Source organism: Odocoileus virginianus, chromosome 11, assembly GCF_023699985.2.
Source record: "Odocoileus virginianus isolate 20LAN1187 ecotype Illinois chromosome 11, Ovbor_1.2, whole genome shotgun sequence".
Classification (NCBI taxonomy): domain Eukaryota; kingdom Metazoa; phylum Chordata; class Mammalia; order Artiodactyla; family Cervidae; genus Odocoileus; species Odocoileus virginianus.
This window is the reverse complement of record NC_069684.1, coordinates 1,954,188-1,972,492: the sequence shown is the minus strand read 5'-3', so window position 1 is coordinate 1,972,492 and position 18,305 is coordinate 1,954,188. Positions and strand designations below refer to the sequence as shown.

Below are 18,305 nucleotides of genomic sequence, written 5' to 3'. Positions count from 1 at the left end.
ATTAATTCTTGCTTCAGCTGGAATCTTTTAGAAATACGGGAAGAGGAAGAGGAAAGTCTAGGCAAAAGTTTTCCTTCCCTTTGACAAATTCTTAGAGTATTCTGAGTTACCATTCTGTTTGAAAGAAATTGCTAGATTGTATTGTGTGGTCTGTTGATGAATAGATCTCAAGTGATATTTCACAGTTACATACATTATGCAGTCTTTTTCCTCCAAACCCCACATATGTCTCTCACTTATGTAATTACCTCATGTATATAAATAAAAAGGTGACACTGAATATCTGGCATTAGCATATCTTTCAATAAAAGAATACTCCCTGGCAGTCCAGTGGTTAAAACTTCACCTTCCAGTGCACGGGCTGTGGGTTCAATCCTGGGTCAGGGTGCTAAGATCATGTATCCCTTGTGGCCAAGAAACAAAGCATAAAACAGAAGAAATATTGTAACAAATTCAATGAAGTCTTTAAAAATGGTCCACTTTTTAAAAAAATCTTTTAAAAAGATTAAAAAGAAAGAAAAGAATATTGAATTCAGCATTTCTGGGAATTAAGGTGTATGAGAAGCTTGACTACTTTTGATAAATGAAACAATTTCAGAAGCATCTGACTTTGAAAGAAATTTTGTGTATTTTTTTTTTATTTTGGATGGAAAGCCTGGGGCAGAAGTCACAGGATCCCTCATTTCCAAACCAAGGATTTGCTGAGCCTGTTCTGATGGCTCGTGATGGTCATGGGCACCTGCTCTTGGACCCGAGGTTCAGGGTGGTCCACTTAAGCCTCCTGAGGTCTCGGGCCCCTGATGCATCTCTGCCCATGGATTGAGACGTTCAAGAGGTCGATCGAGGGCTGGGCTGTTAGTCTTATACCTCCTTCCTCTGCTGAGAGCTTGCATGTTCGTTTCCTAGCTCTTCCCCCCGATTGGTGCTGCCCATTCCCCAAGCGCTGGTCAGGGAGGTCTGCTTCGGGAAAGGTCCTCAGAAGGGAATCCAGGGAATGTGGAAAAGTCTTGTGTCCGAAGGAACAGCCTGACTGCAGTCGATCGTTCTGGTGACTGTGTGTGTGATGAATTGGAAGCTTCCCTGCTGGCTCAGACAGTTAAGAATCTGTCTGCGATGCAGGAGACCCAGGTCTGATCCCTGGGATGGGAAGATCTCCTGGAGAAGGAAATGGCAACCTGTGCCAGGATTCTTGCCTGGAGAATTCCAAGGACAGAGGAGCCTGGTGGGCTACAGTTCACAGGGTCACAGAGAGTCGGACAGGACTGACTGACCGACACCTTTCATGTGATAAATTACTTGACAGAGAAGCACGGGGACTCACCTCGGTCCTGATTTCCATGGAGCCTTGGTCGGGACCTGCATGGAAGGGACTTGGTGGGAATGGAAACAGGAGGCAGACACCCCGCAGTCAAATCCCTCTGCCTCCTGCTTCCGTCTCCGGGAAGAGAGTTTCGATCCCAAGAGGAGAAAAAAAATCCTTTATTGCTTTGCTGGAGAAACGCAGAAAGGGGCAGAAGAGCTGAGGCCCGGGGCCGAGTGTTGCCAGGTAAGTCCTTGTGCTCTGCGCCCGCGGCCACACAGTCTAGCAAACACAGTAGGCTGAGTCACTTCACCTGTCCTCCGAGAGAGGAAGAACTTCTACTCATAAATCTGTTGGGTTTTGCAACAATTGACAGGGGAGTTTGACTGCTGTTACTGCTCCTGTTCAGTGATGTCGTTAGTGACTGTTTAATCATTGTTAATGTGAAATCATTTCTTCTTGGACTTTGTAGCAGTTTATTATAGAGGTTGCAGACAACTGTCAGTGTTCTTTATAAAGACGGTAAAGGGCCCAGTAGAGTGTCTGTCCTGCCCAAAGCAGGTTCTCATTAAGAGTGGCTAAGTTGGTGCTGATTTGTTTGGGAGTTGACTTTCCTTTCCCGTCTTCCGAATATTCCTTTATAAATGTCATCATTGTCACGAGTGGAAGTCCACCTTCAGGGTTTTTTTCTTTTGTCCAGAAATAATAGCTGGGTGTTATTAATAATGATTCTGAAGAGTCTTTAATAAGTGGTTTATTATTGACTTAATATATATAATAATTGAAAGTCCGTCAGTCATGTCCAACTCTTTGTGACCCCATGGACTATACATTCCATAGAATTCTCCAGACCAGAATACTGGAGTGGGTAGCCTTTCCCATCTCCAGGGGATCTTCCCAACCCAGGGATCGAACCCAGGTCTCCCGAATTGCAGGCAGATTCTTTACCAGCTGAGCCACCAGGGAAGCCCAGTATAGATAATAAGTGGTTTATTGTTGACTTATGTAGCAGAAAATAGGCTGAGATATGTTGCAGTCATCGTAGTGAACTTTATGACTTTTTATTTTGATTGAAGTAGAGCTGATTAACAGTGTTGTGATAGTTTCAGGGGAACAGCGAGCAACTCAGCCACACATGCCCACGTCCCCGCTCTCCCCGAGACTCCCCTCCCACCCAGGCTGCCCCATGACCCCGAGCAGAGTCCCCTGTGCCTGCAGTAGGTCCTTGTTGGTTGGCTATCCGTTTTAAATGTAGCAGTGTATACATGTTAGCTTAAGAATCTTCTCACTACTTTTTAAATATTTTGTTCGAAGAGTTGTTTCAACAGAAGCTACTGAGAAAAAAGAAAGTGTATTATTAAATGATACTACAACATTAAGACCTGCTTAAACACACTGTTCTCCTAAGCTTCCCCGAGCCCTGGGGAGCCCCCCCCCCCCCACGAAAGAAGCAGGGAGGTGTTTGGGGGAGAATGATGTGTAACTACAGCTGAGTCCCTTCAGAGTTCACCTGAAGCTCTCACAGTGTTGTTCATCGGCTCTGCCCCAATACAAAATAAAAGTTTAAATGAAAAAAAAAGAAAGAAGCAGGGTTAAGTGGCCCCAGCATCTAGTGCACATGGGGTTAATAATAACAAATGGACCCTTCTGATGCGTCTCCTTCAAGTGTGACTTTCTTGAAGGCAGGGTGTATCCCGGTCACCTCCGTTTCCCCCTAAGTCTCTGGTATGAGGCCCGGGACGCATCAGATTTAATGATCAGAAACGGGAAATGGGTCCATGTCTACTTTGAATTACCGACCCACGTCAGTTGAATGTTTTCCTAAAAATGCCTTTCTTAAAGCTGCAGCACTGTGACTCACGATGTCGATTTTCAAATAAAGGCCCCTGGGAGAGGGAACATGGACTCACAGTTCCGTGGCCAGACGGTGAGAAGATAAAGGGCCAGGGGGCAACAGAGAGGCTCTGATAAGTTCAGTGTGGGCTTGAGAAAGATCCACACATTTTTCTTCTTCTAGTTTGCCAGCCTCGCTGCACTTCGGAGAAAGCACAGGTTTCTAATGATTAACCTCCTGGGTTGTGGGGAGGTGCGCGGGCAACCCCAAGAGGCCTGTGCTCGTTCACACGCTCATCTATAACGTCAGCCCATTGCCCGCAGAGTCGTTGCCCGCAGAGCAGCGAGGCTTCTGAGATAAGCCCTCCCTTTTATCACAGCTGATAACGCAGGACCGTGTGAGGTGGCACTGCCAGCTAGCAAGAGGGTCATCTGATGTGGACTGGAAATTACACTCCATCGGTCCCTGTCTGGCCTTCCCAAACACCCCCCGAAAGTGCTGACAGCATGAATAGCCAGGGAATTGACTCAAAAGGAGGAGATCGTTTTTCCCCTTCCTACCCCCACCACCGTATCACCTGTAAGCTTGTTTTCTAAGGAGACGTTATCTTTGGAATTGCCAACATCTCTTATCTGGAGATAAGGAAGGAGTCGGTCATCGTATTTGCCTTGTCCTTTCATTCAAAGAGCTGCATACAAACTAAGACACCCGAAGCCCAGGGGAGTTGCATACTCGCCAATTTCAAGATAACTTTATAAAATATCACATAATCAATTATGGAAATATTGAAATGGGATGTCAGCCTGGAAAGCCTCCTCAGAGAGCCTTAAAACAAGGGATCAGTTGCCTGAGAGGGGTGTTAAAATTACAGTTAGTCAAGAAGTCTTTACCGAGGGCCGGTGGTGGGTCCAGACCCTCCGGCCCATGTGTGGGGTCAGCTGAGTGTTCGAGGGCCCTGCCCTCCACAGGCACCTGAGGAGTGGCTCTGGCTGTTGTGGTCCAAGTGCCAGGGACACAGGCTGAAAGCAGGCACTTGCGGGAGGGAAGGTACCTCCATCAGTCACGTGTCCCTCCATTTATCTCACGAGCATTTCTGCCGAGGTGACGCCAGGCCCCCCAAGAGCTGCTGCTTCCGGGCACCCCCAGCTACAAGCAGGGAGACCGGTAAACAAGCACAGCCCTTGGTGGAATCAGAAGAAATGATGACATGAACAGCACAGAGTACAAAGCCGAAAATGAAGTGCTAGCGTGAGAGACGGACGTGCGCAATCTCACCCGTGGTTGCAGCTCCCGAAGAAGCTGCGCTTACTTGCTCAGTTACTTCTGGCTCTTCGCAGCCCCATGGGCTGTAGCCCTGCTGGCTCCTCTGTCCACGGGATTTCCCAGGCAAGAATCCTGGAGCGCACTGCCATTTCCTCCTCCAGGTCCAAAGAAGCTGAGGACCCAGGAAACAGATTTCCAAAGCCAGTGTGTCTCCTTCCTGCCTCTGGGTGTGGGCAGGGGTGGACGTGAAGACAATCCCGTGCCTTCTGGTACGAGCCGTGCTCAGAGCTGCGAGGTGGGTTTTCATCAGCTGCTGCCACAGCCCAGCCTGTACTCCTGGGAAGAAGGATCTGAGCGTCTGCTCTCATGAGCCCAGGCACCAGTGTGGGTGAGCATTCTCCCTGAAGAGGAGTCATTTCCACAAGCGAGGGCCTGCCTCTGCCGTGTTCAGCATCACACCCCAGACCCGACACTTACTCTCAACAAGTAAGTGGCTCTTCACATCTGTTTACTCCAGGAGTGAAATTCTCTTGGTCAGAGCCGACTGACTAGTTCCGATCATTTCTGATGGAGATGTTCCTGGATCTGTTTTCCTGATCACAAAGTAGCGTCAGTCTCTGCAGTTGTCTTTTCCCCTCTAAACAGGATCAATGTGGCCTTCCAGATGGGAGCCTCGTGTTTGACATTGTTTCTTCATTTATGTCTTGTCTCACACTTCATTCACTCCATCGTCATGACAAGAACTATCTCGCGTATTTTTAGGTGAGAGGATAAGGGTTAGAGAACTAAGTGGCCTGACCAAGCTCTTGGAGCTGGAAAGTGCACAGTTGTGCCTGGAATCTTGATTTAGTCTAAGTTCAGTGCTGGCTTGACCACATTCACTGTTTTCTAGACTCATGGAAATAGTCAGTCCTAAGCTTATATCATTGGATAAGACCCTAATGCTGGGAAACTTTGAAGGCAGGAGGCGAAGAGGGCGACAGAGGAGGATGAGCTGGTTGGATGGCATCACCAACTCAATGGACATGAGTCTGAGCAAACTCTGGGAGTTGGTGAAGGACAGGGAGGTGTGGTGTGCTGCAGTCCATGCAATCGCAGAGTTGGACGAGACTTAAGAGACTGAACAGCAAGCTCGCATCACTGCTGATGTCTGAGTGCAAACTTCCTAAGACTCCCCAACCATCCAGATCTCATCGAACACTCACTTAAAACTGAGTTTGTTAGAAGTGAGTTAAATTAATTTGAAAAAAAAAAAAATTGGTTTAGAAAATTCTAGCACCTTTTTCTTTTTTTTTTAAGTTGAGTGTGATTGATTTATAGAATTGTGTTAGTTTCAGGTGTATAGCAAACTGATGCAATTATATACATTGATATATATACTTTTCAGATTCTTTTCCATTATAGGTGTTAAAGGTGTTGAATACTGTTCCCTGTGCTGTGCAGTGAATCCTTGTTGCTTATTTACTCTATATGTGGTAGTTTAGCCGCTAAGTTGTGTCCAACTCTTGTGATTCCATGGACAGAGGAGCCAAGCAAGAGTATTGGAGCGGCTTGCCATTTTCTTCTCCAGGGGGTCTTCCCAACCCAGGAATTGAACCCAGGTCTCCTGCATTGCAGGCAGATTCTTTACCAACTGAGCTACGAGGGAAGCCCATTCTCTATGTAGTCTTGTGTAATATTAATCCCAAACTCCTCATTTATTCCTCCACGCCTCCCTTTCCCGTTTGGTACCCATACATCTGTTTTCCATATCTGTGAGTCTGGCACCTCTTGGTGTAATTTGGAGACACCCTAGAACTTCAGAGAGAGAAAGGAGTCATTTAGGTGGACCAGCTAATTAGGTCTCTGAGACCCTATTTTCTATCTGTAAATTGAAGAAAATGATGTCAGTTCTGTTTACTCCATAGGCAGGTTCTCTGAATTCAATAAACAATACACAAAGCTCTTTTAAACTCTTTAGCTGTTACACGACATCTAAATGTCAGGTGTTATCTATGTAAAAGCGTGATGTATCCACATTCAGGCCCACCAAGATCTTTGGCTGGTTACAGTTACAAAATGAAGAGAAGCTGTTACAAATAGTCCTGGAAATGGGTCCATATGCCCTCCACATCTGACGGTGGATATGTGACCTGTACCTGAATAGATGTGTTGCTGGCATTCAAGAACGCGGCCCCCTGGGAGTGGGGTGGCATCGTGACGGTGGATATGTGACCTGTACCTGAATGGGTGTGTTGCTGGCATTCAGGAACGCGGCCCCCTGGGAGCGGGGTGGCATCGTGTGGATACAACATCCACTGTGTCTCAGCCCTCTGCCTTTTACTCCCCACTGCTGACGTGGGAGGGGGGTACTGTTGTCGGCCCGTGTTTCGGATGCCGAAACTGAAGGGGAGGTAGTTTGTGGGAGGATTGGCCAAATCTTAAAGCAAGTGCAGGTGAGCATCAAGACTGGGCTTGGTGACCGTTCCCGTCAAAGTCTAGCACGATGTGGACTAGCTGAGACTGATGACAACGGCCCTGGGCCTCTAAGTTCAAAAGTCATTTGAATTGTCGTGCTGATCGCTTCTCATATAAATCCTCACGGTTTGGGGGCTTGCTAACGTGTGTGTGCTTGCTCACTCTCTGCGACCCCAGGGGCTGGGGCCCACCAGGCTCCTCTGTCCGTGGGGTTCTCCAGGCAAGAATCCTGGAGTGGGTTGCCGTTCCCGTCTCCAGGGGATCTTCCCCACCCAGGGATCAAACCTGCACTGCAGGCAGATTCTTTACCACTGAGCCAGTATCCATATACTATTTCAGCCTGGGCTCAGTGTATTAACCTGTAGATAGATACACAGCCTGGGCTATTTGAGTTATTCTTCTCCTTCTTTTCTTTCATATCTTATTTTTATTTTGGCTGTGCTGGGTCTTCATTGTGATGTGCAGACTTTCTCCCCAACGCATATGAATCTTAGTTTCTGGTTCGGGGGTGGAACCCAACTTGCCTGCATTAGAAGGCAGAGTCTTAACCACTGGACTGCCAGGGAAATCCCTAACCGGGGTCATTCTAGTGGGTTCCACTAAGGACTCTCTGAGGCGCCTGTCCCTCCCATGAGCAAACGCTAATAGATCTACTCATGACAAGTAGACCCATCTGATGGAGTACCTTTTCCTAGCGACTCATTGATTACAGATACTTTGCTTAAGTATTTCTCTGTGGCCTGAAATGTATTTGTCCAAATGCAAAGAATGACTTTCAGGAGGGAGGATGTGAATTCATCTGGTGACGATTGGTGGTTTTTCCTGGCTTATATGGTAGAGTCTTTTGTGTAAAAAACAAACAAAAAAATCATGCAAAATAAAAAATGGTGGTGAGTTCCACAGTCATTTTTTTCCCATTTCTTTTACAGGTGGATGACCAAATGAAGCTGCTTCAGAACTGCTGGAGTGAGCTCTTAATTCTCGACCACATTTACCGACAAGTAGTTCACGGAAAGGAGGGCTGCATCTTCCTGGTTACTGGGCAACAAGTGAGTGCAGACGCCAGAAGGAAAAAAGAAGTGTCTTTTTATTAAGCATGTGCAGGATGGCAGGAATTCAGCTAGGTCAGAAGCTCTTTTGCGTTTTGAAAGGGATGTATATTGGCTGCATATAATTTAGAGATGCTGAGTTGGGGTGCCCTGTTCCCGCTGGGGTGGTTACAGCGAAACTTGTCCCAGACAGCCCACCCCTGCTGGCCTGCTGGGGTTGCAAGTGGTGCTCTGAAGGGTCAAAACAATTGCTGAGTCAGGATTAATGATTGTACCTTGGTTTCTTCCCAAGCTTCTGCGTGAATCTGTCACACTTGTTTGTTAGCTATTAAAAAACAAACTTGGAAATGATGGAATCTTGATATTTTGGAATCGTGTTGGTGGAAGAGACTGATTCAGGTGTTGTATGTCAATCATCTATAGCTTTGGCCTAAAGGCAACCAAGTGAAAAGGAAAGGCAGTGTTCAAGAGTCAGTCACTGTTTTTTTTCCCCCTCCACCTTTATTTTTTCTGTTTTTAAATTGGAGTGTAACTGCTTTACACGCTTGCGTTAGTTTCTTCTGCACAGGGAAGTGAATCAGCTGTGTTTAGATCCATCCACTCCCTCGGAGGCCTCCCTCCCACCCCCACCATGGGATGGGCCCAGCCCTCTCGGTCAGCACAGAGTTCGGAGCCCGTCCTCCGCAGCAGCCCCCCACTAGCGATCTGTTTTGCATAGGCTGGTGTATGTATGTCAAGCCTACTCGCTCAGTTTGCCCTCCTCTCCCCTGGCCAGTCATTGTCAAAAAGGAACATGGAAACAGAAAATTACCGTGAGGTCCTTCTCCTTTATGAATGGATATTTGTTTGGTCCACGAGTATTTTCTGAGTATCCTGCAGGGTCCCTCGGTCACTGTCCTGTGGCTTTGGCATATAACGGGATGGGTTGGCTGAGTCTTACTCAGAAGGTGAGATTTGAGCAAAGCCTTGAGGGAAGAAAGACACCTGAAAGGAGAGAAAGTCTACCTAGTGATCCTGATCCCAGCTTTACCGGGTTCTGGCATGTCCCTCCTGGTTCTTGGCCTCCGTTGTCTGTTTTCTATGGGTTATTAAAATGGATGCAAGGGATGCAGAGACCCGATTAGTCCAGGGGGCTGTTTCAGGCATGCGTTGAAGGCTGCTGCAGAATTCAGGACTCAGGCACCGTGATCTTTTACATCCGACCATAAATGTTTATGTGCTGTGAAAGCCTGGCAGTGCATATTTGAAAGTGAAAGGCTGTTTCCACATCATTTGCTGAATTATAGATAAATCACATGTTCCCAATCAAGTTAAAGGCAAGCACTGTCTCAGACTTTTGCAGATCGGATCAGCCACCATCACTGCCTGGCCCCTGCTTCCTGCCCTGCTCCTGAGAAAAAGGCTTTCTAGAATCAAGCCTCAGCGGGCTTGACGTCCCCATCTTTTGAATTTCCGTTGAGCGTTTCCAGCCTGTGACCCGGGTCTTTGGAAGAAGGGTACCCATTTTCAGAGCCTCATCACGGCCTGCCTCCCAACCCCCACCCTCCCAGACCCCACGGGGAGCTACATTAGAAGAACAGGACTCAGCCCACAAATTAATTTGATTTCATCCTTCCGAGTTCCAGAAATCAAATGGGTTTGTGCCGTTCTTTCTCAGAGCACTTCCATTCCTGGAGCTCTTAGAAATGCTCCTCATTTCACGTTCCATTTTGCGCTAAGTGCTGATCCTGGGTAAAGGCAATTACCATGTAAAAAGTAGAGAAAGTGCGCTTCTTCCTCCGATTTTCCAAACCGAGAACAGTCAAGGAGTGGATGGCATTTCTCTCTTTAGTATCAATTATTGCTACTTTGTGTTTTGCTATCACAAGGGAACTTCTTACTTAACCCTGAAGTTAGCTATTTTAATTCTGTCTTTTCTTCTGGTTTTTCTAAGGGTACATTAAATTACCTTTTTAAGCCAAAAGGAAAAAATGATTGTCAGTAACATTAAGCATCGCCAGATCAATTCTATATATCAATATTTAGCATCTTATCACTATGATGATAATTCATTTCTTTTCAGCATTTTTAAACCACATGCACACAAAACGTGTGGCTGAAAGTGCATATATCACATAGCAACAGAGGATTTTGAAGTGGTACCACTTTTAGTGGTTTGCATATTGTCGTTAATGAACAGCCGCTGTAACATTTTCCTATGGGAAGGGCCTGCTGGCACCTTTTTCATTATCTTCTGTTATTGTGTATCGTATTAAAAAGACAGGCATCTGCCAGCATACGAGTCATCAAAAATTTCAGCTATCAGAACGGAAAGCAATTTAGCTAAAACTGTTGCTCCCTTCATGATGAGCAAAATTTATCCAAAGGGGACATCCACTTATAGTATTTCTTCAATATTTCCCTTGAATTTAATGGCACAAAGATTCCGGGTAAGGGAGTAATAAATTAATTTTACTAAGTACATAAAAGACAAGGCCAGCTGCTCCTGCGGTGAGCGCGAACTCCACATCCGACAATGAAAATATAATTATGTTTGTAATAAAATGTAAAGAAGTTGCAGATCTGGGCGCTGTTTCAGGAATAAATCACTGCTCCTCCTTCAGAGCCATGTGATTTGATAAATTATCCTTGAAGGAGAAGTTATCAGAGCCCCCACTTCATGAGCATGTTTGAGCTCTTGCATTAGCCTGTATATAAATAAATAGCGATAAAGTTGTCCATGTGCCAATTGATTTCCCGAAGTCCACCTCAATAGTTCAGAGTCCCGTGAAACCATTTCAGTTCCTTTCTCTTAGAGTGTGTTATGTTTCCAAGTATGAAATTCTAATGGTTGAACTTATTTCCTACCTGTTCAGTCTCTACATCTCCAAAGTTTTTTAACTTACCCATCTTTTTAAAAAATTGAATTTAGAGTCCTTTCAGTTACAATGTACTTCATTTGCAACTATGAAGTTTTACTTTTGTAACTTACTGCCTACCTGTTAGAACCACACACATAGCAGAATTGAATTAACCCCATCTTAATAATAAAAAAGAACCACCTGCTCAGTCATGCCCAAGTCTTTACAACCCCGTGGACTGTAGCCCACCAGCCTCCTCTGTCCGTGGATTTCCCAGACAAGAATACCGGAGTGGGTGGCCATTCCCTTCTCCAGTACCAACATACTTGTGGCTTATTTTAGTACACTTTGCAGGTGTAGGGCTGACTGGTGACTTATTTTTAATGTGTTATGTGCATTCTAAGCTATAGTGACGATGCCTTCAGCTGGTGATTCCAAGTTCTCATTTCTTAATGATGGTGGGAGTGGGTGGCCGCTCCCTGCTATCCGGCTGAACGCCTCGCTGAGAGGAGGGCGCGAAGGGGCGGGGCCTCCCGGAGGCCCCGCCTCTCGGGGTCTTGGCCCCGCCCGGCGCTCCTGCTCTGCCGGGGCTTCCCTCCACCTCTGACCCTGGCTGCCATCCCGTTCTACCCCGCCTTTGTCCCTGTAGGATTTATATTCTTCTTAGGAGGAGTCGTTAGACCTTGTACAGTCCCCAGGGGATTTGGAGCTGAGCCACCCCGGCTAAGCAAGGAGAACGTCCTTGGAGTTCTTGGAGGTCCTTGGAAGGTCTCCTGTCGGGGACCTGGTTCGGTGAAGGTTGGGGCATCCCTGGGCATCCCCGGGGGCGACCCTGCAGTGATCCACGGCGTCCTTCCCTGGGCCCCTCCGCCTCCAGCTCAGGCTTCAGGCCGCCCGTGTGCTGGCCCTTCCTTCACACGGTCCGAGACAGAAGCCACGGGAGCACTTAGAACAGCTGATGTGTGAATTCAGGGGGAGCTGCGGGCACCTGGCCCAGGCGAGGGGGACGGTGTGGTGGGACGCGGGGCCTCACGAAGACACGCATGGACTGGGGCTTTTTCATGCGCAGTTGACGCTCTGTAAACTGATTGACACCTTTGGGGGGTCATCTTTCCACTGACTCATAATTTTTCTCCCTCTCGAAAAAAAGGTTTCTGTGCACCCAGTATTCTCTAGTTAAAGCTGAAAATTCAACTCATCATATTTACACAATAAAAAAAAAATCCATTCTGCCTTGTTTTTAATTGCAAATTCTCCTCTAGGGACTCGTTCTCCTGCTTAGGAGGCAGCCCTGTGCCTTCTCCTAGAGAAGCAAGTGCAGTCAATTATGGTAATGAAATGTCAATAAATATAAAAATTTAATACAGTCTGCTCCGGGTGAGTGGCAGATGAGGACTTGCCTCCCAGACAAATTTGCTGCTGCTGCAAATATTAAATGCACCTAAAAGAGTATCTGGTTGCCTGAGAGCTCGCCAGTGAAGAAGAGGATGGGGGTGGCAGGTACCAACTGGGCTCTCCCATTATGCTGTAATTGCATCCTGCCGTTGACAGCCGCCCCAACATCTTAACTTACCATTGTAGGTCGAACTTTCGGTGTCCCTGTGAATAATCTGAGATGGATGCATCTGCTGCTGCTTTTTTTTTAACGGAGAAGAAAATAAGCCTTTTTTGTTTTCCAAATCAAGAAATTATTCTTCTCATAAATAAGATCGTTGTGTCTTTAGAAAGTGATGTATTAATAATCACATGAGGGTGGCTAGTTGTTGTAGCTTTTTAGGAAGCAGCAAACTTAGGAACTGCAGGAGGAAATGGCAACCCACTCCAGTGTTCAGTATTCTTGCCTGGAGAATTGGACTGAGGAGCCTGGTGGGTCTATGGGGTCGCAGAGTCAGACACAACAGAGTCGCCATCACTCACTCACTCAAACCAAAGAATAATCTCAATGTGATTCTTGAGAGTCCCTTGGACTGCAGGAAGATCCATCCAGTCCATCCTAAAGGAGATCAGTCCTGGGTGTTCATTGAAAGGACTGATGCTGAGGCTGAAACTCCAATACTTTGGCCACCTCATTGGAAAAGACCCTAATGCTGGGAGGGATTGGGGGCAGGAGGAGAAGGGGACGACAGAGGATGAGATGGCTGGATGGCATCACTGACTCGATAGACGTGGGTTTGAGGTAAACTCTGGGAGTTGGTGATGGACAGGGAGGCCCGGCGTGCTGCGATTCATGGGGTCACAAAGAGTCGGACACGACTGAGCGACTGAACTGAACTGAACTGATACCTTCATCATCTGTAAGCATAGAGTCTTGAATGATGGTTACTTTAAAATGAAGTCTCTTAATTTTATTAAATAATATTTAAAAAATAAATAATAAACACATCTCTGCCATCACTTGCCTCATCAAGTGAGGCTTTGTATACACTTTGTATACATTTAGTGTGTAGGCTGCCCAGGTGGTGCAGTAGTAAAGAATTGCTTGCCAATGCAGGAGATACAGGAGGTGTAGCTTCGATTCCTGGGTCGGGAAGATCCCCTGGAGGAGGAAATGGCAACCCACTCCAGTATTCTTGCCTGAAGAATCCCATGGACAGAGCAGCCTAGCAGGCTGCAGTCCATGGCGTCTCACAGAGTTGAACACCACTTAGCGACTGAGCATACGTACATTTAGAATGCTGCTCTGGATTCACTTTTTATGGTCAGTGTATTTTCCTTTAAACTTATTCATGAGTTAACAATTTTCATCTTAGGTGATAATGTCACGTCACAATAGGGAAAAAGATAAATATATCTACATGTGCAATTGAGGTCTTCAAGACCTGCTTCCTGCAAAGCTCATCAGAATGATGGGATTGGTCAGAAAGATTATGATACAATTTATCATAACAGACTGTGTCTTAAACTGCTTTCATGGGCAGAGTATCCCGTGTTATGAATCTGATTTTGCCTGCAGTGCTTAAAAGTCTCAAGGGGGAAAAAAAAAAAAAAAATATATATATATATATATATATATATACACACACACACACACATACTTATATATGTATATATATGGTGTGGTATGTGTGTTCAGTCACATCAAACTCTTTGAGATCCCATGGACTCTTGGCCACCAGGCTCCTCTATCCATGGGATTCTCCAGGCAAGAATGCTGGAGTGGGTTGCCATTTTCTCCTCTGGGGGATCTTCCTGATGCAGGAACTGAACCTGTTTTTCCCAAGTCTCCTGCATTGGCAGGCAGATTCTTTACTACTGAACCCCCTGGGAAGCCCCATGTATGTGTATATATGTGTATGTATATATGTATAAAGTCTAAGTAAATAGTAATACATAGGGATTTGCCAGTGCTCCGTGTGCAGTTTTTCCCACTAACACGTGGTTCTGTGTTGCAGGTGGACTATTCTGTCGTAGCCTCGCAGGCGGGGGCCACACTCAACAACCTCATGAGCCACGCACAGGACCTGGTGGCGAAGCTTCGTTCTCTGCAGTTCGATCAGCGAGAGTTCGTGTGTCTCAAGTTCTTGGTGCTCTTCAGTTTAGGTAAGGAATCCTTTCCTCATCCAAGTGACTAAATGATCTTGGCCTTTGAGTGCCTTGAAGTCCATCCATGTTTTTCTTTTTCCAAAAGAAAAGAACCTTCTTTTCTAATCATGAGATCTTCCAGCTTGGTCATGTTTTCCTGTGTGGTCCTGGCTGAGTTGTAGCTCTGTAGTGGGTGGACTGGGGCGTGGAGAAGGAGTTATGACTGATGGCCATAACAAGTGGGTGACCCTGATGGAAAGCTGTGACAGAGGGTCAGGAAGGACGCATGGGGTCACATTTTTGCCACCTTATCTGCTGTTGGTCGTTTCTCTGTATCTTTTGTTTCAGCTTGCAAGCTACTGCTGTTTTTGTTTTTATAAAATATGGAGAGTAATTAAAAACTTGATTCTTAAATCTCTATCAGGATTAACTAGAGTATGTTTATAACCAAATGCACACTATGCGAGTATAAAAGATGACAGTTGTCAAGGGGAAAGGATGCTTCTTTAGGAAAGCTTTGGAGAAGAAAGATAACTAAGCAAGACAGATTAGCTAAATCAAGGTTCCCAGTGAGTCAGCTGAGAAAAATCACCACTGCTTGGAATAAAAAAAGGATTAAGGAGATGGATTTTTATTGACTTCAAAGGAACAGATTTTTCTGCCTGTCCCATACTTGATTTCTGTATTTTGTTGGCTTAATAAAGCCAACTTAAATAAACTTTTTGCCAAGTGCATTTATTACTTATTGGCAGACAGTTGAAGGAGGCAACTTCCCTTGAATGAAAAAAATGCAGAAATCAGATTTACCAACATATGTTTTTTCTTTAGTCTTCAGTTATAAGATAGTTGTGAATTCATATCCTAAGAAATAAAACAATAAAACATACTGCAAAGTAAAACAGATGTGTCTACGCTCCAAATTTGGTACTTTCGTTTTAAAATTCTTCTTGTCAGCACAGCACAACTGTTGCTAATAAAGGCATAGTTTGAAGTAATAGAACCAGAGTTAATTTTTCACATGTAGTCAACATTTAAAAGAAAAGGAACATTTTCATATTTTGGAAAATGTGATAAATATAGCAAAAAGAAATGTTACTGAAAATTTAAAAAGACAACAGAATTTCATAGATGTAGTGTTCAAAGGTTTACTATGCCAGCCCTGGGACCTGTGTGGTTTCTATATTAACCACAAGAAATAGGAGAGTTCTATTCAACTAAGTCTGTGTCTTTTACCCAAGAGCATTTTTTTTTTAAATGGCGAGGAACATATAGCATAGGCCTGCTTGCTGTCATCTCACAAATTATTCTGCTTTATGGCAAGATCTTAGTCTTTTCAACTCATGCATTTGATCAGTAATTAAATGAAAAATGTGGTAATGTGTGTGTAAGAAATCTTACAGCATCTCAGTGATAAAATATTTAGAGAGAGTCATCTCACTTCAATGGTATTTTAAATTAGTTGAAGAACTGTGTGACATTTGAAAATGCGGAGATTAACCATCAGCCATGTTTCGTTTTCATCGCTTTTATCTCTCCCTCATCATTTTTCAAATTTGTTATATTCTCTGCCAAATCCTATGGATGGGTGGTCAGGGGCGTGGGCCAGGGGGCAGGGCAGTTCTGAAGTGCTCGAAACACTCGAACTTCACAGGTTATCTTTCTGAATAGTTGGGCCTTGTGTTTACCAGAACCGAACTCTCTGTTTTAATGAGTGGTATGTTAACCGTTTCAGGATCCTGAGCATCAGGGAATACCTAGTTGAATGTCCCTTAAACTACGCTTGTTTATGGCTTAAGGAAGAAAGGAAAGCGTGGCTTTCTGGTTAGATGTAAATCAGGTCTGGCCAAGAGTTCATTTTTAAAGAATCATGAATAGTTCCTGGCTGTAAAGTCCAAGTAGTTTCCAATCTCTGAATGGAAAACTTTAGTCCCCCTTAGAAACAATAAATAATCAGTCTTTGGAAGGGATGTGATAATTCACCATTGGGCACCCACGCCAGCCCCCAACGCCTGTTGTACCCAGGATGGATGTGAAATCAGATCAGGGCCTCCCCCAAACGCTGACCGTGTGCCCCTGAGTCTGAAACCTCAGACTCAGATGTGGTGTTCTGATCGCAAGTTTATTCCTGTATTGCTGGGGTCAGTATCCCTTGAGATGTTCCTATCTCAAGGCTCCAGCCTCGAGCCTCTGGGATCCTGGAGATGGCTGAGGCTTCGTGTGTACTCATCTGAGGCCAGGGGCTGTGTGGGCTGAAAGATGAGGTGGGCTTTCCAGGTGGATGTGGTGAGAGTAGGTGTGAGCCCTCGCAGGTCCAGCCTCCTAAGACAGAGGGTTCCGCGCCTTGCAAAACATGGGAGGCAGGTGGGCAGATGGACTGGGGACCGTCGGGGCACCGGCAGGGGGTGTGGCTGGAGAGGCAGGCGAGAGGCACTCCGCAGATGCTGAGCACTTCCCGTCCCAGTCCTGGGGATGCAGTGGCAACGAAAACTGGGGACCACAGTCTTCATCCTGCAGAAAGTCCGGATGCTTTTTAAAGGGGTAGAGGCGCGTGACTGAAGGGGATTTGCCTTCCCTGTAGCGACTTGGAAGGTGGACTAGAAACTGTGTCCAGTGGATTTAGCACGCCTTGAAGACAGGAGTGAGTTGGGTGTGGACGTGTCACAGGGCACAGACCTCGGGTGCAGAGGAGAGGCTGGGATGCATCTCGGGGTTCTGGGCTCCTCACCCAGAAGAGGAGATTCTACAGGAGCGGCAGCTGACTTAGTTCAACTTAGTTCAGTGTGTTGGTCGCTCAGTCATGTCCGACTCTTTGTGACCCCATAGGCTGTAGCCCGCCAGGCTCCTCTGTCCATGGGATTCTCCAGGCAAGAATACTGGAGTAGATTGCCATGCCCTCCTCCAGGGCATCTTCCTGACCCAGGGATCGAACCCAGGTCTCCTGCATTGCAGGCAGATTCCTTGCCATCTGAGCCACCAGGGAAGCAGCTAGGCTTCTCCTAAAAGTTGTCCTGCACTGAAGCTGCGTCCTGATTTCATGAAAAGCTGATGACGGAACTAAAGTGAAAGCTGCAGCTGACCAAAATTCTTCCAATCTGCTACCTGATTTTTTCCCCTTCAAATTGTGTCCATAAGCAGACATCAGTTGGTTAAGCTGGTTGAGAAAAATAAAAAGTGAAAAAATGCCCTATCTTGCAGGATATTTCTCTGTGTGTGATAGAATAGATTCCAGAGTCCCAGTCTTCGCTGCTTTTTATTTGTTTGTTTGTTTGTTTTCTTAAAATCCTATTGCTTTTTTATTTTTTCTTTTTCTCACCTAACTATGCTGTTGTGTCCAACTCTTTGCAACCCCGTGGACTGTAGTCCGCCAGGCTCCTGTGTCCATGGGGTTCTCCAGGCTAGGATCCTGGGGTGGGTTTCCATCTCCTCCTCCAGGGCATCTTCCTGACCCTGGGGTCAAACCCGCATCTCCTGCGTCTGCAGCACTGTCAGGCAGGTTCTTCACCGCTGAGCCACCTGCAAACCCTTCTCACCTTCCTGTGAGATAACATAATTTGCATCCGTGGAGATAATTCTAAGTTGCCCAGTGCAAACTGATGACCCAAGAGAGGCCAAAATAAAATGTTTATTTATTGGCTCATACCCCCACCTTTTAAAGAGGAAGCAAGGTGACTGATGCCGTTTGCTGTCACCCACCAGGACAGAGGTGACTCTCATAGAGGAAGAGGTAGGTGTGCGGGGTCATGATCCCCATACTGTCTTTACCGCGTGGCTTCCGAGACCAGTAGACTGCATCATCTGAAAACCCGTGGAGAGCTGAGCTCTGCTCGGAGCTGAGGAGATCACCTGGCCTGTAACTGCTGCTTCCCGGATAAGGCCCGTTGCATGATCCAGCCCAGCAGGGATGTGATGTGGCCTCAGAGCTCAGAGCAGTGTGCCAGCTAAGAGGTCACCCTGGCCGGGTCTTCTCGGCCTCAGGGCTCCATGGCTGGACTTGCTGGACTCCCGTTCGATCCCAGGTGGCAAGAGAAAGGAGACACATA

General features: G+C 46.2%; 1 protein-coding gene across 6 annotated transcripts in view; it reads left to right on the top strand.

The window, feature by feature from the left end:
- Window positions 1-18,305, top strand: part of NR5A2 (nuclear receptor subfamily 5 group A member 2) — a 132,686-nt gene that overhangs the window by 68,691 nt on the left and 45,690 nt on the right. For all 6 annotated transcript variants that reach the window (XM_070473823.1, XM_020906966.2, XM_070473820.1 and 3 more), the window contains 2 exons: window positions 7,784-7,903; window positions 14,136-14,283. In XM_070473823.1, coding sequence (XP_070329924.1) covers window positions 7,784-7,903; window positions 14,136-14,283 — 268 coding nt within the window. The remainder of the gene's footprint in view (window positions 1-7,783; window positions 7,904-14,135; window positions 14,284-18,305) is intronic.